The following is a 24,485-nucleotide window of genomic DNA, read 5'->3' on the forward strand; positions in this document are numbered from 1 at the left end:
TTAGTTGCGGCACGCGGCGTCTAGTTCCCTGACCAGGGATCAAACCTGGGCCCCCTACATTGGGAGTGCAGTCTTAACCGCCACACCACCAGGGAAGTCCCAAACTTGAAATTTTTTAATTAAACAAATTTTTTATTGTAAAAAATACATAAAATTTACCATCTTAACACATCTTTAACTGTACGGTTTGGTAGTGTTAAGTATATTCACATTATTGTGAAACATGTCCAGAACTTTTTCAGTTTGCAAAACTGAAACTCTACCCTTTAAATGACAACTCCGTTTACCCCTACCCCCAGTCCCTGGCAACCATCATTCTACTCTCTGCTTCTATGAGTTTGACTATTTTAGCTACCTCATGTAAGTGGAACCATGCAGTATTTGTCCTTCTGTGACTAGCTTATTTCACTTAGCATAATGTCCTCATGGTTCATCCATGTTGTAGCCTGTGACAGAATTGTCTTCCTTTTTAATGCTGAATAATATTCCACTGGATGTATTTACCACATTATGTTTATCCATTCATCTGTTGATGAGCATGTGGATTGTTTCCTTCTCTTGGCTATTGTGAATAATGCTGCTGTGAACATGGGTGTACAAATAGCTCTCGAAGACCCTGCTTTCATTTCTTTTGCTTATATATCCACAAATGGGATTGCTGAATCAGATGATAGTTTTATTTTTAATTTTTTGAGGAACCTCCTGTTTTTCATAGCTGAACCATCTTACAGCCCCTCCAACAGTACAGAAGGGTTCCAGTTTCTCCACATCTTCACCAACACTTGTTTTTTTTTTTTTTTGTGGTATGCGGGCCTCTCACTGTTGTGGCCTCTCCTGTTGCGGAGCGCAGGCTCCGGACACACCGGCTCAGCGGCCATGGCTCACAGGCCCAGCCACTCCATGGCACGTGGGATCTTCCTGGACTGGGGCACGAAGCTGTGTCCCCTGCATCAGCAGGCGGACTCTCAACCACTGCGCCACCAGGGAAGCCCTGTGTTCTTTTTTTTTTTGATAGTTGCTATTTTGTGGGTGTGAGGTGATATCTCATTGTGGTTTTGGTATGCATTTTTCTAAAGATTAGTGATGTTGAGCATCTTTTCATATGCTTGTTGACCATTTGTATATCATCTTTGGAGAAATGTCCATTCAAGTCCTTTGCCCATTTGTTAATTGGGTTTTTTGATTTTTTTGTTGTTGTTGAGTTATAGGAGTTTTAAAAAGTATATTTTGGATATTAATCTCTTGTCAGATACATGATTTGCAAATACTTTCTCCCACTCTGTAGGTTGCCTTTTCACTCTGTTAATTGTGTCCTCTGATGCACAAAAGTTTTAAAGTTTTATGTAGTCACATTTGTCTATTTTTGCTTTTAGTGTCATATCTAAGAAATCATTTTCAAATCCAATGCTGTGAAGCCTTTCCCCTATGGTTTCTTCAAGGAGTTTTATGGTTTTGGGTCTGAGTCCAGGTCTTTAATCCATTTTGAGTTAATTTTTGTGTATGGTGTAAGGTAAGGGTCCATCTTCACTGTTTGCATGTGGATATCCAGTTTCCCCAGCACCATTTGTTGAAGAGACTGTTCTTTCCCTATTGAGTGGTCTTGGCTCTTGTTGAAGATCATTTGAAGATCATATTTGTGAGGGTATATTTCTGGGCTCTCTATTCTGTTCCATTGGCTTGTAGATCTGTCTTTTGATAGTACCGCACTATTTTGATTATTGTGGCTTTATAATATGTCTTGAAATCAGGAAGTGTGAGAACGTTCTTCTTTTTCAAAATTGTTTTGGCTATTTGGAATTCCTTGAGATTTCTGGTCAACTTAAATAGGCTCTACTCTTTTCTACTCAACCAAATAAACACAATTAGTATTCATCTCAGGTACCACCATGTCTTATCTGTTTCCTTCAGAATCAAATTTCTCAAAAGAATTTCTGTTTGGGGTCTCCATTTCTCTGTTGCTCACTCAGCATTTAACCAACTTCAGCTATACTTTTCTCCTGATTACACTGAAAACCTTTTACACTGAGATTACAAAAAACCCTCTGTATTACTAAATCCAATAGACTTTTTTTTTTAAAGCATCATCTTAAATACACAGGAGGATTCAACAGTACCGACCACTCCAGTGTTCTTAAAATACTTTTTTCTGTTAGTTCTCGATGACACTTTGCTCTTCTAATATTCTTCCTACCTCTCCAGCATTCTTCTCTGTGTCCTTTTCAGGCCTATGCTTCTTTCCCCTGTCCTTGAATGTTAGGGTTCCTCAAGGCCTAATTCTAAGCCCTCTCCTCTTTACTCTGAACTCCTGGGTTATCAAATATATATTCATAGCTTCAGTGCCCCCCACCTGATGGATGAATTACTCAAGGGACTAAATTATAGATAAGAAGGCTGATTGGTGAGCCAAGAATTAGAACAAAAGCAAGGAGACGTTCTTACAGGATATTTCTATCAGGCTATGGTTAGGGCTCTGACTTGCCCTTGGGCTTTTTCTTTCTTGACAACTGGCATTAGTTATCAGAGTCATATCCCTGAACAGAGTTACAGACATTTGGTACAGGCTTCCTCCAGGCTCTGATCTGAACTGTGCACTGCTCACCACTCCATTTAAAATATCTGACCTGGTCCTCATTTGTTACGTTTTCTTTATGAGAAAAGTGTTGATTCGATTTTGAGAAGCTTCCAAATCATCTGCTTGTTGGAACATGGAAAACACCTTTGCCTCCACAGCAACTCATTTACAGGTGATTTGTTCAGGTGAGCCTCAATGGAACTGGCTGACATATATAGGTGCAACAATCACAGTGTCTCCAGACATTGCCAGATGTCCCCTGCTGGCCAAAATCATCCCCACACTTGAGAACCACTGGTTTAGAGGGAAGCTGGTTTAGGTTGAAGAAGGAGCTGGAGAGAAGAAAACCAGATGGGCTACTGCATGGAAATCAACTGAGTGAGAGTTAAAGGATATTAGTTTCTAAGCGGGCCGGTTGTGGGGGGACATAGGATTTGTCCTATGTCTTGGTCTCTACTTCTCCACTAATTATGAGACCTTTGGTTAGTTGCTTTACCCTTCTGATTGTGAATTAGTATGAGGATTAACCTTGTTACTATTATTTTTTAACTTACGTACTTACTATGTACCAGTGTTGTACTGGCATTTCATATGAATTATAGAGATGGTGTGTATTAAAGTCCTCTGTAAATTATAAGATTTTGTACAAAAGTAATGTGCTGTCCTGTTCACTTCTTACCACTGTTTTTATCCTTTAGATCCTTAAAACTACTGGCAAATACAAGATTTACCTTTGTACCATGTTCTTTCGTGCATTTCATAAAATATTGTATTTTCTAAGAACAATCACTTATTTTATGTAATTATTTTATATATATACATATATATAAAAGAGCTGGATTTAAAATTACATTAGGGATTAAAATGTAGCATCACTCATTTTATAATGAGAATAAGTGAGAAAATGAGATTTTGTAATTTGCAATAGATTTAGCAGGCAAATTTCCAGGAATGTATCTGTTCCATATGTTGAATAACATCACAGAAATCTTTGGGAAACCCCATTGTTAGCACTTCTCTATCTAGAAAAAAATACCTGTTTGTTTCTTGTTCTTTTGTTTCTTTTCCTTAGTCAATTCCCTATAGTGAGTCAATTAAATGTGTTATTCTTGTCTTAACTACATTCACTTTTGTCTCTCTACTTTAATGGATTAGTCAGGCATGATTTCCCTCTATACTCAGTAATGTTTGCTGAGGGCTTCCCTGGTGGCACAGTGGTTGAGAGTCCGCCTGCCGATGCAGGGGACACGGGTTCGTGCCCCGGTCCGGGAAGATCCCATATGCCTCGGAGCAGCTGGGCCCGTAAGCCATGGCCGCTGGGCCTGCGTGTTCAGAGCCTATGCTCCGCAACGGGAGAGGCCACAACAGTGAGAGGCCCGCGTACCGCGAAAAAAAAAAAAAAAAGTTTGCTGAATGAAGGAATAAATTACAGAAAACATGTTATCTCTCTTCCAGCAGGTTATCTGTTAAAATGATCAGTGACCCTACCTTTCATTGTAGATTTCCTCAATGTAAAATTGTTTGTCTGTCTATAGTTATGAGTTTCTCCAGAATTTATCCCATGGATTGGATTGTGGGGCAGGGTTGAGGGAGGTATTGGGTCTCATCCTGATGCAAATTCACTGGACCTCCAGAGGAATGGTTTATAATATTGATACTTTAAATATTTTCTTCAACCCTAGAATTCACTCCAGGGGTCATAATACTTTGTTGCCTCTCTGGATTGTAGTGTTTAGCACCTGCTGTCTCCCACATCTCCTGATGATTTCATGGGATCAGTCTTGGCTGCCTGATGGATTGAACTTATCACCCAATGTTGATTTCTAGTACTGATCCTGCATGCCTTTACTTTTCACTTCTCCCCAGATGTCATAATAATCACATGATTGGGGGGGGGGAGTTTCCTGAGCCAGTGAGAATACTGAATTCAATTAAATTGTTGCGATCACCATTATAAAATAGCTCATTCACAGTTATTTACTGCACCAGTTCTTCAATACATGAGACCATGATGTATCAGTCAATACATGATGTATGATGTAATATTTCTCTTCTTTATGGCTACTAAACTGCCTCTTCTAGGAAGTAGTCATCTGTCTTAACCAATATCTCCACTTCTCTGAGATGAGATTTTTGGCCGTATTCTACACATATTCTACCAATACATGCCTGCATCATTCATCGTTGTATCCCCGTCTGTGTACTTGGCATATATAGGAGGCACTCGCATATTTTTGATCTACTGAGTGAATGAAACTCGGATTCTTGTGTTTGCTTAAGTTTTGTTTTGCTTAATGATGTCATCTGGTAAAATTTTCTCTTTCTTTTCCCAGTTCCATTTCACTTCTAATTAAGTACTCAACATAAGGTTAAGAGAAACCAATTTGAAGAACCATCTGAATATCATGGGAATCATTTCTTAGTTTCTTAAAGAGAAAGCACACCTCTCTGGTATGAGCTTATTGAAGAAAATGAGAAGGAAAAAATTATAAAAGCAATAGGAAGAAACATGGTCAGAGCAGAACTAGCAAGGAAGATACTTCCTGTCTGACAGGGTATTGGAGAAAAGGAAAAGTTTCAGTTCCTATTTTGTCTTAGTCATCTTCTGCACAAGAAACGACATTAAAATTGGAACAATGTTGGGAAATCCCATGGGCCCTCTCATTTATTCATCCTGTGGATCTCTTCTCAAACTCAAATGTGCTCTGGAGGTGTCTCCCTTTGCTTCTTTGTCTGCTCTTTTTCATTTTCTGAGCTGTTGAATTCTCCACTTCCTTGTAGTGGAGTAGGACAGTATCTTGGTGCCCTTTTTCCTTCTTGTCCTGCCAAATCTTACATAGGCTTTTTCCATTTTGGAGAGCTTAAGAACTAACTTTTTGGGGAAACAGGTGGAGATACTTTCCTGTCTGGGCTAGAATATTCTTTTCCTGAGATTCAGACTATTTTTTCCCCCCTAATTCTGGTTATCTCCATTACTATATCCAGGAATATCTTTGGCACCAGTGTACTCGGAAACCTTATGCTTCCCCACAAGTTGTTTTATAAAAATGTATTAATTAATTTGTTTATACCTCCTTATTCCAAAATCTGGTGTTAGGGATACTGCTAGGACACAAGACATTTGGAAATCTGAAATGATGGACATACCTTGATCCTAATGAGTACCCAGACTAGGTGTCAATAGAGGACTAACCTGATCTTTTAACACCTCTAAAGATTGGAATGTCCCAGAGCTCAGACCTTGGACCTCTTTCTCTCTTTCCACTTTTTTCTTCTTAAGCAACAGAAATTTATTTTGTTACAGTTCTAGAAGCTAGAAGTCGAGGACCAAGGTGGTGTGAGGGTTGGTTTCTGATGAGGCCTCTCTGCCTTACTTGTAAACAGCCATCTTCTTACTTCGTTGTCATATGGCCTTTTCTCTGTGTGTGCACATGCAAAGAGAGCCCTCTGGTGTCTCTTCCTCTTATAAGGACACCAGTCAAATTAGATTAGGGCCCCACCCTTATGATCTCTCCACTCATTTTTTAAGGAGAGCTTATTCAGTTCCATGACTTTAAACACTACCTTTACATTGTTGATGACTCCCAAATATAATCTCCAGCTACCACTTCACCCAGAACTTCAGACTACTTGATGTCTCTACTTATATATCCATAGACACCTTAAACTTAACATGTCCACACCAAACCCTCGATTCCCCCAAGCTAAATTTACTTCTCCTCAAGTGTTTCCTATCTCGGTAAACATAGTTGCTCAGCCCAAAAACCTTTGAGTTTTTCTCTTGTATGCCACACCCAATTCTTCAGCAAGTCCCCTTTAAAATATATCTCAAATCTGTCGACATACTGTTTCCTCTAGCATTGCCATTCTAGTTCAAGCCATCATCTTCTCTCACCTGGACCACTGCAATAGCTTCCTAATGGTCTCCTTGCTTTTACTCTTGTCCTGATCCCTCTTTATTTATTTATATATATGTATATATATTATTAATTAATTAATTAATTTATTTATTTATTTTAGGCTGTGTTGGGTCTTCATTTCTGTGTAAGGGCTTTCTCCAGTTGCGGCGAGCGGGGGCCACTCACTATTGCGGCCTCTTGTTGCGGAGCACAGGCTCCAGACGCACAGGCTCAGTAGCTGTGGCTCACGGGCCCAGCCGCTCCACAGCATGTGGGATCCTCCCAGACCAGGGCTCGAACCCGTGTCCCCTGCATCAGCAGGCAGACTCTCAACCACTGCGCCACCAGGGAAGCCCTGCCCTGATTCCCTCTTTAAAACATAAATTATAATTCTCTGCTGCTTAAAACCCTATGGCTTCTCATCAGAAACGTCCAGTGTAACCTGGCCCCTGACTACCATGCTAATTTCATCCTCTGAATATCCCTCTCACTTACTCCCCACTAGCCACACTGGCCTACCTTTCCTCAGTTGTCCCAGGCACATTCTAACCTCAGAGTTTTTGCATTTGCTGTTCTCTGCCTCAAACTCGCTTTCTCCAAATAATCATATCACCTGTTCTTTCACTTCATTTGGATCTGTACTCAAATGTCATCTCCTCAGGGAGGCGTTTTTACTTCTCTTTATTGGTCATTTACTTAAAACAGCATCCTCCTAAAGCCTCCATCCGTATTGTGCTTTATTTTTCTCTGTAGTTCTTATTGCTTTCTGACATTATTTTAAAACTGTTTTTTGTTCTCTGTGTCCACACTCAAATGCAAGCTTCCTGAAGGGAGGTAGGGCAAAGACATTGTCTGTTTTGTTCAGTGCTGTATCTTCAGCACCTAGAACAGGGCCTGGGGTCATACAAAATACTAAATATTCATTTGTGGAATGAATGAGTGAATGCATTAGTGGCTGCACCCATCCTTTGAGAAAGATTCTGAAGGAATGCCCAAGCTCAGTGGGCAGGATCCACAGTCCCCAAATCACTGCCCCTATCTCCATGTGTATATCAGTTATCTACTGATGTATGTATGCTTCCCTGCTATGCCTTGACACTTCCCCTTCAAATCCTTTCCAGCTTAAGTTCCCTCTTTTATGTACTATCACAGTTGCACTTTCCATCTCCATCCGACAAAAGTGGTCTTTTAGAATTAATTTTATAACATAACAAGTGCTCGTACATAGAAAAAGCAATTTCTATTAGGAGATGAGGGTTAGTTCGTGATAATTGTGGTGAGAGCACAAAATAAGGAACAACAAATTTGGGACTTGGACAAATTAAATTCCAAAGTTCTGAAGGAACTTGCACATATCTTGGAGACAGTATCCTTGTTAAATCAGAGCAAATAGGAAAAGTGATAAAAAATTGTAGTGGTTATAACTCACCTGGAGTCTAGTGTTCCATATCTAACATCGAGCCCAGTCTGGGCACAAGATTTTAAAAAAGACAGAAGAATGTGTTCAGAGATGGTAAATGGTATAGTGAAAACATGTGAGTAATGTTTGAATAACAATAATTATAATTACAGACATTTACTATGTGCCAGACATTACTCTAAATACTGTTTGTAAATAGTAATTTAATCCTCATCCTATGAAGTAGATATTATTATATCTCGTCTCAGAGGAGGAAATGAAGTTACAGAAGTTAAGTAACTCCCTCAAGGTCACACAGCTAGTAAGAGGTAGAGCCAGTGCTGATTTCATTTTGATTTGAGTCCATGTTCTTAACCACTATGTTATTATCTTTTAATTTTTAAAAAGCACTATTGAAGAGAAACTGGGGCTACTGTAGAAGTTCTTAGAAGGCGGTGTTAGCCTTCACCTCAAGCTCAAGCATTGCCACCTCTTCTTAGTCCCCCCAGTCTACCCAGTATGTATTCTTATGATAGGACCAGTAACGCTTTATTACACTTACTTGCTTATATCCCTACCTCTCTCTACTAACCTATATTTAACCTATTTTAAGGGTTATATTTGATTCACTTTTGAGCCACTAAATTTAGTTTAGTGTTTGGCATATAATCAACATTCAGTTTCTGTTGAATGAAAAGAATGAAGGAATGATCTTTAAATTGATTAGAACTTTCCAGTGGTAGAACAGCTTTCCTGTAAGGTAATAAGCTTCTGGTCACTGGCAGTTTTCAAGCATGGGCTGGATGCTTGAAGGATGCTTGTAGGGATGCTGCAGAGGAACTTCCATGTCATGTGGAAGTGGAAGATTAGACCAGGTTTCCTTCTAACTATGAATTATTTGATCCTATGATCCTATTATGATTCTTTCTCTAAACATTTAGTTAGCACCTCCTATGTGCCTGGCATTGTTTTAGGCACTGAAGATACAAAGATAAAAGTGGCCTAGCTAGTATCCATAAGGAGCTAGTAATCAGTGGATAATGAAGAAAAGAGGTGCTTAAGAGTATAGGTATAAAGTTTTAGTAGATAAAAATAAATAGAAAAGGGCAGGTATTTGAGGTGCTTTGAATAAATGAGGAAGGGAGAAAAAAGCTATTACAAAGGGGAGAACTAGATATGAAAGATGACCCTAAAATTCCCTGTCTGAGAAGGGAGAATGTAGGGAGTAAAGACCACATTATATTATTATATAATATATTATTATATAATATAATATGTTATATTGTTATGGGGGAATTCCCTAAAAGGGAACTATCAGTGTTTGTCATCAAGGTATATGGCAGGGCTGGATGTAATTCATAATTCAGTAGAGATTAATTAATTTGTGAAGTATTTTGAAATTCTTGGAACAAATATGTCTTCTCTTATTAGTCTTGGAGACCAATAAAGTTGATTAAATTCTCCTTTCCCCTGCCCTTCGCCCCACTTTGGGGGCATTAACATGAAATGGGCAATTCATTAAGTCATGTGGGACCCTTCAGTTTCTTTTCTGATTCATGTGCCTGGAATCTGTTAGACCGTAGGGGAGTAATGGTCTTTTTTTTTATTAACCTGGTCCCTGATGCTGCTCATCTCTCACACATGTCACAGTATGTCTTGTCACAGAATCATCCTCTAGCTGGGACATGATGCTTAGGTAGGTAGGGAAGTCCCCTGTTTTGTTTAAAATCATAGTTGTCTTTGGGTTTGGCTGGCATGTTCATGATTAGTTTACTGACAATTGGTTTTTTTCTTTCCATACCATATGCTATTCCATGATTCATCTGCTTTGAGTCTGCTGCCCTGAAGGTGAAACAATTTCTTCCAATGTTGATATTTCATAATCTCATAGATAACAAGCATACACATATGCATAGTCCTTTCAGAAGTTTTAAACATTTGGAGATGAATGAATTATGCTGCCACAAATGGAAAGGAGCAGTATAAAACCATAATGGTGATATCCAGACATCTTCTGTTGGGTGGTTGGGTGAACGCTAATATTAATAAAGCCTGCCTACTTTACTGTATCTCTCCTTGAGAAGCTATTTCTGGTATGTGGTATTTATTTATGAATTTTTTAACATTTTACTTTAATTGCCTTGATTTACATGTATTTTAATATTTTAGACAAGATCTTTATTTGTAGAAGTGCAGTTTAAATTCCAAATAAATTGTAGGGCTTCCCTGGTGGCGCAGTGGTTGGGAGTCCACCTGCCGGTGCAGGGGACGTGGGTTCATGCCCTGGTCCGGGAGGATCCCACGTGCCGCGGAGCGGCTGGGCCCGTGAGCCATGGCCGCTGGGCCTGTGCGTCCGGAGCCTGTGCTCCGCAACGGGAGAGGCCACAGCAGTGAGGGGCCCGCGTACCGCAAAAAAAAAAAAAAAAATTGTAATACTTGCTGTTAATATTGTAATGATGGCATCTTTTCTCTATTTAATGTGTAGCATTGATTATTCAAAGCTTAAGAAATCTTTTAATTTCTGATATAAATAGTAATCTTTGAAAACATTTCAGTTTAAGACACATCACATTTCTGAATGCAGTGCAAAGTAGTTTTTTCCACACGGTTATTTTATAAGTATTTAGAAGATTACACTTCTAATAAACGTGGACTAAATTCAGTTTCTGCATATAGCACTAATCAGTGCCCTTATTGTGTTGCATCATTTAACCACCTGTATCTTTTTACTCAGAATGTCAGTGATTGTTTTTCGAAGAAGAAAAGCTCTTTATAATTCCGTGGTGTAGATGCACATGTAAATATCTGTATAAGTTGTGCATTTGGAGAGAGATTTTTAAAAGATTCTAATTCTCAGTATATCTCCCTCCCCCTCTCCCCCTTTCCCTGGTTTTAGCTTCTCTTTGGTTCAGGTGTGCTGGTGTCCTTAAGCCTTTCCGGGCCGCAGCTGGAGAAAGTGGTGATTGACAGAAGCCTGGTGGGGAAGCTCATCTCAGACACCATCAGTGATGGTAATTACCCCCGTGTGCAAATCAATTGCCTGCATTAACAGTGGGGCAGGAGTAATAGTGTGTCAACAGGTAGACTAATTATTACCACTGGGGACTTGAAAACACAAGTAATTGCTTGTAATAGCATAGTTACAACCCCTGGGACCCATGCAAGTTTTGACTAATATTTAATATCAAAGTTTTTGTCAAGTGTTAGGCTCATATCCTTGAGTATTTTTCACTCTTTGCTTAAAAAAATGTGAACGTATTTTCAAAAGAGGTGTTTATTTTTTTTTGGTGTGTTGACATTTCAAATATTTTTCATTTTCACATGAATTTTGAATAATAAATAACCCAAATTTGTCAACACGGCCACCAGTAAAAAAACAAAAGCAAAAACAAAACCTGTGTTTTGGCTGTTAGGAAGATTCTCTGTTACCAAAGTCTGTGAATACTAACTTTTGAGAGAGTTGGGCAGTATTTATAAATATCAAAAATCAATGCCAAATATACTAGATATATCTGAATCCCATTAAGTGATACCACAATCAGTACATAATTGCTACGAAGCACATAAAAAAAGACTTTAAGCCAGTAATTGAAAAAGTAGGGTACTGACATTTATTAATCCCTAAAAGGCTCTATGCTGTGCTAACCTACGTATAACATTTAATTAAAAAAACTATTCCTTATAAGGTATGGTTATTTCCATTTTATGGATAAGGAAATTGAAGCTGAAATACTAAGGAACATGACCACTAATGAGATACTAAGGACTAGCCCAAAAATGACTAGGTTGAGATTTGAACCCAGGTTCTGGCTGCAAAGCCCATTTTCTTTGCACTACGGTGTGCTGACTCCTGAAGTTTTAAGATTATGTTCTTTAATTCAAGGTGAAAAAAATGGTCTAAGAAACAGATTGCATTATCATTAGAGATTGAAAATTGTCAGTATCTTTAATTGAATAATCAAAGGAAAGTGTGATCTAATGGAAAGGACAGAGGTTAGATTACAGAAACCTTCCTTCTGTTGTGTATGCTCACTAGCTATCTCTGAATAAATATCTCTGAATAAATCCTGCAGAGAAAAGCACTCTGCAGGATGGCTATCATTAGCCATATTCCTGATAATGAAAGCTGGGGTTAAGGTTATAAGTGTGCCATTTCCTTTTCCTTATAGGATCATGGTGCTAAGGAAGCTTCCCTATGGAAGAGGTTCCATTTTCATATGTCTAATAATTGACCCCTTCATTGACACTGCAAAGAAAATAGTGGCTGTGATGATTTTGTCATATTGATTCTCCTCCATAAGAATTAAAAGGAGACTTCCAACACTATTCATGTCACTGACATATCTTTTTTCACTTGTGTCTTTTATTTATACCACAAATGATATACTCTCATGAGACCATGATAACAATGTGATTTCTTGGCAGTTCTCCAGATTCTCCTGTAATTGTGTAGATATACTGTTGGTTACTGCTTGCATAGTCAGGGTATGGAAGTAAAGAAAAATATATAAAACATTCAATAATTTCTTTATGCTGGGAACAGTATAAAACATTTCTCAAATTCCTACTATATGTTTTTATCAACAATTTTTATAACATTAACGGCCCTTTATGTAACCTATGAATATTAATTATCTACCTGTGTGCTCTAAAAATAAAGCTGTAGAAATATTTTTGCTACTCTTCATTATCAAATATTATTTTATATAATGTGTGTATTGGATATAATATGCTTTATTTCATTCAACTAGTATACCCTCAGAAAGAAGATTCATTGATGAAAATTTTTTTTAAAAATTGGTGGAGAACACGGATCTGTATCCCCTAATAAATCCAATTTATTCTCAGATGGTTTATATCATATAAACACAGGATTAAAGGCTAAGCACAAATAAAAGTGAACATTTTTATCTTTACATTCAGATGTGAAACGGTCTTTATTTTATGCTTTTCTTAGCCCTATTCCAAATACATCTTATTTGGAGGTTGTCCCCAAACATCAGTGTATATTGAAATGGTCTTGGGAAAAAAGAAAAAGTATCAAATCCATGCATGATTAGATTGATGATTGTTGTTTATTCCCAGTATCTTTATTATCTTTGTAAAATGTCATAATGGTATTTAGGAGACTTTAGTTATTTCAATTAATATTCATTTATCTTCTGAAAATAGTTTTTTGTAACATTTCAGTGGAAGAAACTGTTAATTCTTTATTATTTTATTCCAACTTAGTATTTGCTAGTATTATCAAATCTTTTTTTTTTTAAGCTCTTCTCACAGACAGCTTTATCATCTTATCATTTTTGGCACAAAACAAACTGTGTTTTATTCAGTTTATCAAGAAGATGGGTTCTCCTGATATAAACAAAAGACTGGAAAAACTCTCAGCCTTGGATTATAAGGTAGAGATTTCATTTTATATAGTCATATTATTAATTATTAAGGTATGCTAGAGTATCACATGAGTTGATGTTATGCTTGTTTTTATTGAATGATTCTGGATTTCAGAAAAACCAGAGTTATTGTAAGATTAAGCTTGATCAACTAGAAACAGTGGCCATCCAGAGTTTTCTTTTTCACTCTCATTATGGGGGTCTAACAGTGGCATGCTTGGAGTAATTTATATAGTACTTACGGAAGTCAGAGACAGATAATAGAGGCAAGTTATACGTTCGAAAATGGTTTTCTTGCTAGTGGTAGTATATACACCATTCTCATTTTCCCCTAAGACCCGGTATCATCCTTCTAGGAAGGATAGCTGCTCTGGCTTCCATTTCACAAGAAAAGAAAGAAAGAAGAAGGCACTTTCAAAGGTTAATAGAAATGTGTAATAAACGAAGAGTGGGAAGACTCCCCCGCCCCCCACACCCAACTCTAACTGTGGAGAAAAATGCAAAAAGAAATCTCCTTCCTGTGTTAGTATCTCTCCCTTCAGTAACTCCAGGTAATTTGTTTCCTTGTATCAGGGACCTTACATCTGTTAAGGCAGGATTTTTATTTTAAATGATGTATTTAATTTAAGTTTTGCCACATTACATTTTAACTGCTTGGAAGGCATACTCTCTGGTAGGATGAGTATCTAATACATTTTCCAGGCTGTTTCAGTTCAAGGCCTCTTTTCAGCAAGGACTTGTGTTTGCAAGATTGATCCAGCCTCTGTGACGTGGATTTGAGACAGTTCACTGGGAACGGGGCTGATATACAGCTTCCTTAAACAAGATGCACACTTACACCATACCTAGAGTGTCTGTAACAAGGGCAAAGATTCTTAAAAGTCAACTTTGTGTGTGTGTTTGAAAAGTAGTATTTAACCTAACATTTTGCCCTTTTGCATTATTTCTTATTGTGACTGAGGTGGTGGTGGTATGGGAGGATTTAATTTTATTTAGTGGAAAAATCTACTCTTATAAAAAAGATTTTTAACATGGGATAAAATACATTAAATAAGTGTTTCACTGTGGTAATAAACTAAAATTTGGTTTTGTCTGCCAACTTTGTGGAGTTTCTATAACACTTTGTATAATATTGATTCTTTTAAACTGAAAATCAGTGGTATTCATATATTTAGTAAAAAAAATTGGTTTAGCATTCTTAATGGGATATTATTTTCCAGAATGGCTAACTGTAGATTTACTTAAAATGTTGTTTATTTACTAATACTGGTCTTTAAAATGCACCAGTATGCGTTAGCTCAAGGTATTAAAGTAACTGTTTTTAATGCATTTATATAAAATTTTGTATGACTAGTTTCTCCATCTTAGGTGTGGTGGATAATTTGGCAAAGTCTTCTCAGCTGAATGATATTAGCTCCCTGTTAATGAGAGCAGAGAGAAACTGTCAGGATGTCATCTTTTCTGATGAAAAGATGTGAAAAATAGACCGAGTATATGGGCCCTATACCTTGAATAAGGGAGTTACTTATTTGTTTATTCATTCTGCCTTTAGCTTTGAGAAATTAAGCACTCCATGAGCACTCCATGTCATTTCTTTACATTAGAGAAGTAGCCTGCTTCCCTTTGGAAAACCCATGGATTTCATTTTCTGGTTCAGTATCTTAAATATAGGTATTTAAATACTTAGTAAAAACTGCCATTTGTCCATTGGAAGGATGTTTTAAGAAACTTACTCATTTCACTTGCCTTCCTGACCATTGTGATACAACACTGATGCCATTAATACTCATAGCAAACATGAAATTTCAGATAACATATATGATTTGCATTATGTGAGGACTGAAAGTGCCAGTTCTCATCTAGAAATTCTTAAGTAACATGTTTACATGGCAGGTAGGACATCAAAATAATGTAGCTATATTTTTAAGGACTTAGCAATTCCATTGTGGTATTTCTCTTAAGAAGATAGCTAGTTAAAATAGTGATATTGAGAGCTTAAATATAAGAATTTGCACTTCAAAGCATAAAGTCCATCTGTGTTGTCTGTCATTGCCCATTTGGATTTTAAAACAAGGAAATAGTGTAGAGTACTATAATTCTGCTTTTCTTTACAGCTGTACCATAATTTAATCCTTTTAGATTGAAACAATTTTGGCAAAGAAAAATGTAGGGGAAATATCCTGAAAGTGTTGACCTTTAACGGGTTTTCCTGTCTACGTTTTAAAAATCCAGTTCAATTTATTTAACAGTGAAGGGACAGGGACAGTGCAAGGAGTTAAATGTTTACCATGAGAGAACAACATTGGTAATTACTTTGATTTCAGTTCCTTTTGATGTGCATTCAGAGGATGAAGAGGTCAATAATATTATGGGCATGCAAATAGAAAAGAGTTCCTTTTGACCATATTAAAAAAAATAGCAGAGGATTATTAAAGCATTAACCTTGATTTTAATGGCCTTGGTTGAGTGGTGAGATCACAATTTGGATGAGCCTGATTATTTACTAAATACAATACATAAATGCAACGGGTTCTTAACACCCATTGCACTCTGGCATTATCGCATTACTGCCATCCTTTGTTGCCTTGCAGACAGGAATATGAAAGCAATCTGTCATGTAGTGAGACTGGCTCCAGAAGCATTTCTCTGATAAGAAGACCCCCTGCCCTTTGCTAGTGTCTGGTCCAGTAGGCTTAGCCATGCGCTTAATCCCCAGAAAGTGGTTCGATTATTGCTGACCAGCAATGGCAAGATAGTTTTTTTTTTTTTTTTTTTGGCTTCCAAGCTATCAACCTTCCATTAATTCCTTAAGCAGAAATACGGTGCAATCTATATTTCCTTGGCATGTGTCACCCAGATGGTGCCGTGCTTATGTTTTCAAATAACCATGTTCCAAAATAACATAGTTTGAATAATAAATTCTACAAATCCGTCCTAAGAAAGAAAAGCATAATTCTCAGAAGCTGCATAAACTTTTATGCAGCATGATGCTGTGACTTATCCCTTTATGCAGAATTTTTGTGTATGTGTCTCATATATTCTTTAAAGTGATATTTGCCTCAAGTTGTTTTTCCTTTTATTGTTGTCAGTCATTCAGTCATTGTTAACATGTTATGTCTTAAACAGTAGTCAGACACTCTTGGTCAGCAGTACTGAACTTGTCATTTAATATAGCTGGTCTTAAATCCTATGTGTAGGTCGATACTGTCAAGCAACCATGACTGTACATTTTGGTACTGATTGGGATTGCTATGGCCAATTCCTCCCTAACTCACATTTCTCCTTTTCCTTTCCTCTGCTAAAAATGGGGAGAATTTTGAACATATGTCTTTTTTATATATGTGTCAAAAGAATTTGGTAAATTCTGACACCTCCTTAAGCACATGTTTAACATGCATATTTACTTGCATTTATCTACATTTACAGATGCTTTAATTTTTGCAATACTTTGAGGATTTTGCATTTTAAAAATGATCCTTGTCTGCTTTTTTTTTTTTTTTTTTTTTTTAACCATTAGATTTCCTATTATGAAATCCCTGGCCCAGTAAACAGGACAACACAGCGTCGTCTAGCTATCAATTGTGTTCAAGATATAGTTGTTTGCTGGTGGCCACTGGTCAGTGATGATGCTTGGCCTTGGGCCCCCATTTCTTCTGAGAAAGACAGAGCCAATCTGCTGCTCCTGGGTTATGCTCAAGGAAGACTGGAGGTAAATCTAAAGCAAATCTATACATTTTATTGAAGAGAAAATAAAATAGGATTATTAGTTTTCTATTCTGAAATAAGTTTGAATACTTTTAAAAACATATAATTTATTTTCCGAATGTTCAACAAAGGCAATTACATATGAAATGGGATCCCTTAAAGTATCACATCTGGAGGATACACAGTTTCAGGACTTGCCTGAATAGCATAGTGATTAATAGCACAAGCTTCTGGGTTCAAATCCTAGCTTTGCCACTACCTAGCTCTCTGTCCTTGAGCAGATTACTAACCTCTATGGTTTCATTATTTGAAAAATAAAGTTAACGAAGATGAATGAGATAATACATGCACTTAGAGCAATAACTACATATATTAAACTCTCAATTACTGTTGTGATTCTTGTCATTATCATTATTAGTACTGTCATTACTGTTTGCTCATGATTTCATGCCTATCGAAGCTATGTTATCAATCACCTTCTTTAAACTTCAGTTAGATAGCAAACATTAGTCAGATGCCTATTTTCTACAAGACTGTGGTGCCAAACCATGGCTGGGGCAAGGATTTGTAAGGAGGGCTTTAGAAGAGCAGCCTTCTCAGTCTAGTTTCCTGCCTGGGACAGGAGCACAAAAAGGGTTAATCTAAGAGGTGCAGACAAGATCTTGCCCTATCTATTCCTGACAGTGGTTCTCCATCATCATTCATTATCACGAACCTATGGCTATTTTCACCTTGCATCAGTACTTTGAGTATGAAATTCTGTTTCTTTTTTTATGTAATTAAAAAAAAAGCAACTTCCTCCAACCTGTTTTTTTAATGTTTTGGCTTGGGTAAAATAGTATGTTCCTGTATTTTCTCTAAATCCATTATCTTTTAGGCTTTAAGTTTTTTAATTTTTCAGAATTAGTATTCTGAGATACAATGAACAAGTTTTCTCTATCCCTACCTACCTCTTCTGGTTTTATAAATTTACAGGCTATCTTTTAAGACTGAAGAGTCCTTTTTAACTAATTATTTTACCTTTTTCTGGAACTTTTCCAATTTGTTGTAGTAACTAATACCAGTTGTAATGCTTCAGGTATGGATTTTGTGAGGATAAAGAAGTGCTTTATTCCTGTTCAATTCCTGTTCATGCCCACCATTTTATTGATCTTGGGTCCAGAAGCTAACTGAATAAAAGACTTAATCAAAATGACTTAATATAATAAAGCCAACTAGAATTCTTTTAAATGTTCTGTTTTATAATAAAAGTAAAAATAATATAAATCAGCCTTTAGTTTTACATTACACAAATTACCTTTATTTGAAATGAGTTTATTACCTGAAATTAGGACTGTTCAAAAAGGGTATACGTATGGTCTATGTACTTCATCTCCTGGTGTCATCTAGTTTATGGACTTCGGAGTTGGATAAACCTCGGTTTGCCTGTTGGTTGACCATATACTGTGTGACTTTAATCAAATTTACTTCCTGTCAGCTTCTGCCTGCTTTTAACTAATACTATGTTCTTTGGCCTTGGATAGATCACCTACCCTCTCTGACTGTAGTTTTCTAATTTTTAAAATGATGGATTTAAACCACATAGGTCCTGGGCACCTCAAAAACGTGCACATCTGGATTCTGAAGCACAGGTCTGATTTAGCCATTGCATGTTCAAACGCCTTCAGTAGATTTTGAAACTAAACTTAGCCTCGGCACTGAAAAGGTCCCCCTGACTGGCCCTGACTTACCTTTCCAATGTTATTTCTTTATACAAATCTATGTTCTAGCCAAATGGTTTACTGCTTCTTTATTTCCCACCTCCTGTCTGTACAAATTACTGGTATTTCTACCTGAAAGGACCTTCCCTCTCTCTTTTCACATCATTCATCAACTACTGAGCATGACCATGGAGTAAGCACTGTATTTCATGCTAGGGGATATAAATACAAAACTATCCCTGCCCGCAAGGATCTTAGTGTCTACCAATGAGAGACAAATATGAAAACATGTGAGTACACTAAAGTGTTAAATAATGCTGTGGATAGAGTATGTGTAAGCTGTAGAGGAGCCAGTGGGGAGTGATTGTTTCTACCTAGAGAGATAATAAGGGAGGAACTTTAAAGAGGATATACAATATGCTCAAGGTTGGTACACAATTTTACTTTTTTTTTTTGCGGTACGCGGGCCTCTCACTGCCGTGGCCTCTCCCCTCGCAGAGCACAGGCTCCGGATGCGCAGGCCCAGCGGCAGTGGCTCACGGGCCGAACCGCTCCGTAGCATGCGAGATCCTCCCGGACCAGGGCACGAACCTGCGCTGCCTGCACCGGCAGGCAGACTCCCAACCACTGCGCCACCAGGGAAGCCCACAATTTTACTTTTTTTACTATCCTTTCTAAGTTTCATATCAAAGTTGTACTACCCCTATAGAGTGATTTGACTAGCTTTTCTCTTTTCTCCTCTCTGAACTAGTCCCAAAAGGAATTATATGATACTTGAATGTTTGGTAAAACTCATATAGAACTGCCTGGGTGTGCTGTCTTTCAAGGAAGGTAGATTTTTTATAATTGATTCCATTTTTCGAGGGTTGTTTGTTTTTCGGGAATTCTCTTTTCCTTGAGTCATTTTCCTTAATTTGTATTTTTGGAAAATTATCCATCTTATTTAAGTATTTGAATAGATTTTCATGAAGTTGTATATAATACTTGCACCTGATTTTTAATTGTTCACCACTGACTGCATAGCTAATTTTTTGATCATAATATATTAAGATATATAATTCATTTTTTTAGTCAAGTAGCTTTTGTCTTGAATTTGGCTCTTTCAATCAGTCTATCAAAATTAAACTGTTAGGGTTTCCCTGGTGGCGCAGTGGTTGAGAGTCCGCCTGCCGATGCAGGGGACATGGGTTCGTGCCCCAGTCCGGGAGGATCACACATGCCGCGGAGCAGCTGGGCCCGTGAGCCATGGCTGCTGGGACTGTGCGTCCAGAGCCTATGCTCCGCAACGGGAGAGGCCACAACAGTGAGAGCCCGCGTACCGCAAAAAAAAAAAAAAAAAAAATTAAACTGTTAGGAAAATTTGTAAAGATTTCTTTTTCAGAACCTCTCGTGAACTTCTATATGCAAAAGGTGAATGGCTTTTGGAAGAAATGTCTGGGGAAATAATTGTTTGTGTGTGTGTGAAGACATAATCTTTAACTGTGAATTGTAGCACATTATTTAGGGTAACATGAACTAAAACCACTAGTCTATAAAAGTAATATTCAGGCATATGTCTTTAAATATTTTTTCACTAGCGACCAATAGACTCCTTGAGCTAATCCTCAGAATAAGAGATATGATATACTCTTAAACCCTAAAACTCAGACTAAAAAAGTAGCAGCCTCATAGAGAAGAAATTTAATCTTTGCATCTATTAAATGATAGAACTTAAAAAAATAATTTCCCACCCAATTTCAATCAGAAAAGATAGTAAGCTTTTATTTGGACAATGGCAAGATCCTAGAGTAGTGGTTCTTAGCCTTGGCAACACATTACAGTCACCTGCAGAGTTTTTACAAAGGAGCCCACCCAGACCAGTTATATCAGAATCTCCAGAGGGGTAGGAGGCATCAGTATTCTTTTACAGGTTCCCTAGGTGATTCTCATGTGCATCCAAGTTGAGATCCACTGCTTTACAGCAGACTGGAAAAAAATTTTTAAGCCATCTTTTTTGCATAACAGACCATGGAAAGGATAAAGCCCACATACTGAACCAAATGAGAGTGTTAACAGTAAATTCCAAGTAGAAAATTGGCTTACCAAGCAGCAAAAAAAAAAGAAAACAAAGGAAACATAGAAGTAAGCTCTCTGTGACTGAATTATCTGTCTTTCAGAGGAGGAACATTTCTTAATTTATTTTATGGATATTAGAAAACTGCTGGTCTAATTTCACACTGCAGAGCTCTAAACAACAGTACATATCTTAATTAGAAGCACAGAACAGAGAGATTTATGTAGTCTAGGGGAAAAAAATTTGTTTTGAAAAATATACAATAGTATGAAGAAAAAGAAATTTTTTATCAGTACGATTCACTTAAAAATAGTTTTTAATGATGTTTGTATGGATTATTGTACATAACATGGTAGTCATTTTTACTTAAATTCCTCACACTCTTTATACTTAAATTTGGAAAAGGTGATTACCATCATCATAGAACTATTTAATTCATTAACTTTGTCAAAAATGTGGTGACAACACAACTTACTCTTTCCTTACCTTTGTATTCAAGCAGATGTTTTAGCTTTTCAGCTGTATGGATTTGATAATGCTTTCTGAGTATGTCAGTAATTTCAAGATATCTTACTCAGAAAAGGTCACTTGAATTTTTTTAACCAAATTAATCAAAAACACATAAGCAGAGCTATTAAACCTTAAAACCTGTTGTCAGGGCTAGGGAAATACAACCTCACAAAGGTAACTTTTTTCCCATAAAAATTAAAAACTAATTTTGCAGTGATTTAGAGGAGCAGCCAACTGATGGGAAAGTCAAAATGTGACCAACTTTTAATATAGTATAATTTGATAAAAGAAGTATTCAGAAAGCATTATAAATGCATTCAACTGAAAAGCCAAAATATTTAAAAGGTATCTCTTCCAAAGAAATGTATGAACTGTGTTAGCTTTCAACCAGATAACCAAGATTTTCTATTTTAGGGATGATTTTTTTTTTAAATCTCTTTATTTTAAAGCACACTAAGGAAAACCACAGAGACTAAATATATAGTTTAATGAGCTTTAAGGAAACACCCCTGAACCACACTCAGGTCAAGAAATAGAACTTTGCTAGGCACCAGCAATAGCACCACGTACTCTGTTTTGATCTCAACCCTTTCCTGGTGCCCCAGAGTAACCTCTATTGTGACTTTTACACATTTTCTCATGTAGTTTTTATCACCTAAATGTGCATCCTGCAAAACTGTAGTTTAATATTATCTATTTAAAACATGTTAATGTGTCTTTTAACTCTCTTTTAATCTGCAAGTTCCCACTCCATCCCTTTTTTTTAAATTAAAATTTATCTGTTGAAACTGCAGTGTCCCACAGTCTGGATTTTGTTGTTCCATCATCATGGTATGGTTCAACAAGTTTCTTTTTCTTTTGAAAATTCTGCAAGTTAGTAGTCAGTTTTGTCAAGGCTGTGTGCAAAGGAGTGCTTTTTAATCAGAAGGCACATAGTGTCAGGTTCTCTTTCTCTCTTTTGGTTGTCTCTCTTTTTTGATTTTAGCAGCTATTGATGCTTAATGCCTAGATCCAGTAATTCATGACGGTTGCAAAATGGTGATATCTAATGATATTATTTTTTTTATTAATTGTGATATTTTTATAATGAGACACTTCTACTCATCTCCTACTTGTTTTCCCAGTGGCTGGATTCATATAGTATAATCAGGATAAGCATCTGTTTCTTTTATTTACTAGTTTTCAAGATTGAATTGGTTCCCTATCACTCCCTGAAGGTAACCAATCAGTTTTTGTTTTTTTAATAGCATTATTCATGGATTTAAACATACTTGACTTAATGGGTTTCATAAATTGTAATTGTTATCCTTTAGAAAGCTCAGATTCTTAACTTTGGGCAGTGGGAGCCTCCTCAAGTTGGCTCCTCTTCTTGTCATGACCTCAGTAGTCTTGGGTAGCTTCCCTCTGTCTGGTGTAACAATACGGTCCATGCTTTCTTGTACATTTCCTGCTGCAAACCTGGAATTATCGGTTTCTTCAATAAGGTCTGGTTTCTGAATCACTGAAGAAATCAAAGAGCAAATCAAAAAATGAAATGAGACATTTTTTGAGGCAAATGAAAAAGAAAACACGATGATCTAAAACCTATGGGATGCAGCAAAAGCAGTTCTAAGAGGGAAATTTATAGCGATACAAGCTTGCCGCAGGAAACCAGAAAGATCTCAAGTAAACAACCAAACTTTACTCCTAAAGCAAGTAGAGAAAGAACAAACAAAACCCAAAGTTAGTAGAAGGAAAGATATCATAAAGGTCAGGGCAAAAATAAATGAAATAGAGACTAAAAAAAAAAAGAAAAGATCAATGACACTAAAAACTAGTTCTTTGAAATGATATGCAAAACTGATAAACCTTTAGACAGATTCATCAAGAAAAAAAGGGAGGGGCTTCCCTGGTGGTGCAGCGGTTGAGAATCTGCCTGCCGATGCAGGGGACACAGGTTCGAGCCCTGGTCTGGAAAGTTCCCACATGCCGCGGAGCAACTAGCCCCGTGAGCCACAATTACTGAGCCTGCACATCTGGAGCATGTGCTCCGCAGCAAGAGAGGCCGCGATAGAGGCCCGCGCACTGCAATGAAGAGTGGCCCCCGCTTGCCACAACTAGAGAAAGCCCTCACACAGAAACGAGGAGCCAACACAGCCATAAATAAATAAACAAACAAATAAATAAAATTTGAAAAAAAAAGGCAAAATTCCTTAAAAAAAAAAGCTCATAAAAAAAAGAAAAAAAGGGAGACAGTCCAAATCAATAAAATCAGAAACGAAAAAGAAGTTATAATAGACACCACAGAAACACAAAGGATCATAAGAGACTACTATGAAGAACTACATGCCAATAAACTGGTACATTCTAGAAGAAATGGACAAATTCTTAGAAAGGTACAATCTCTCAAGACTAAACCAGGAAGAAATAGAAAATATGAACAGACCAATTACCAGTACTGAAATTGAATCAGTAATTTAAAAACTCCCAACAAACAAAAGTCCAGGACCAGATGGCTTCATAGGTGAATTAGTAGTACCCAAAGTAATCTACAGTTTCAACACAATCCCTGTCAAATTACCAATAGCATTTTTCACAGAATTAGATAAAAAAATTTTTACAATTTGTATAGAAACACAAAAAAATACGAATAGCCAAAGCAATCTTGAGAAAGAAAAACAGAGCTGGAGGAATCAGGCTCCCTGACTTCAGACTACAAAGCTACAGTAATCAAAACAGTATGGTGCTGGCACAAAAGCAGACATATAGATCAATGGAACAGAATAGAACATCCAGAGATAAGCCCACCCACCTATGGCCACCTAATCTATGACAAAGCAGGCAAGGATATACAATAGAGGAAAGAAAGTCTCTTCAGTAAGTGGTGCTAGGAAAACTAGACAGCTACGTTGAAAAGAATGAAATTAGAACACTTTCTAACACCATACACACACACACCTCAAAATGGACTAAAGTCATAAATGTAAGACTGGACACTATAAAACTCTTAGAGAAAAACATAGGCAGAGCACTCTTTGACATAAATCGCAGCAATATCCTTTTGGATCCACCTCCTAGAGCAATGAATGTAAAAATAAACAAGTGGCACCTAATTAAACTTAAAAGATTTTGCATAGCAAAGGAAACCATTAAAAAAATGAAAAGACAACCAGCGTACTGGGATAAAATATTTGCACACAATGCTACCGGCAAGGGATTAATTTCCAAATTATACAAACAGCTCATTCATACAGTTTAATATCAAGAAAACAACC

The 24,485-nt window shown here is 37.1% G+C and overlaps 1 protein-coding gene across 3 annotated transcripts in view; it reads left to right on the forward strand.

The window, feature by feature from the left end:
• WDPCP (WD repeat containing planar cell polarity effector) overlaps positions 1–24,485 on the forward strand; it is a 350,773-nt gene that overhangs the window by 220,835 nt on the left and 105,453 nt on the right. For all 3 annotated transcript variants that reach the window (XM_024752967.1, XM_024752968.1, XM_024752966.1), the window contains 3 exons: positions 10,767–10,881; positions 13,139–13,272; positions 16,781–16,972. In XM_024752967.1, the coding sequence (XP_024608735.1) occupies positions 10,767–10,881; positions 13,139–13,272; positions 16,781–16,972 (441 nt within the window). The remainder of the gene's footprint in view (positions 1–10,766; positions 10,882–13,138; positions 13,273–16,780; positions 16,973–24,485) is intronic.

This window comes from Neophocaena asiaeorientalis, unplaced genomic scaffold (genome assembly GCF_003031525.2).
Source record: "Neophocaena asiaeorientalis asiaeorientalis breed wild unplaced genomic scaffold, Neophocaena_asiaeorientalis_V1.1 scaffold100, whole genome shotgun sequence".
NCBI lineage: Eukaryota > Metazoa > Chordata > Mammalia > Artiodactyla > Phocoenidae > Neophocaena > Neophocaena asiaeorientalis.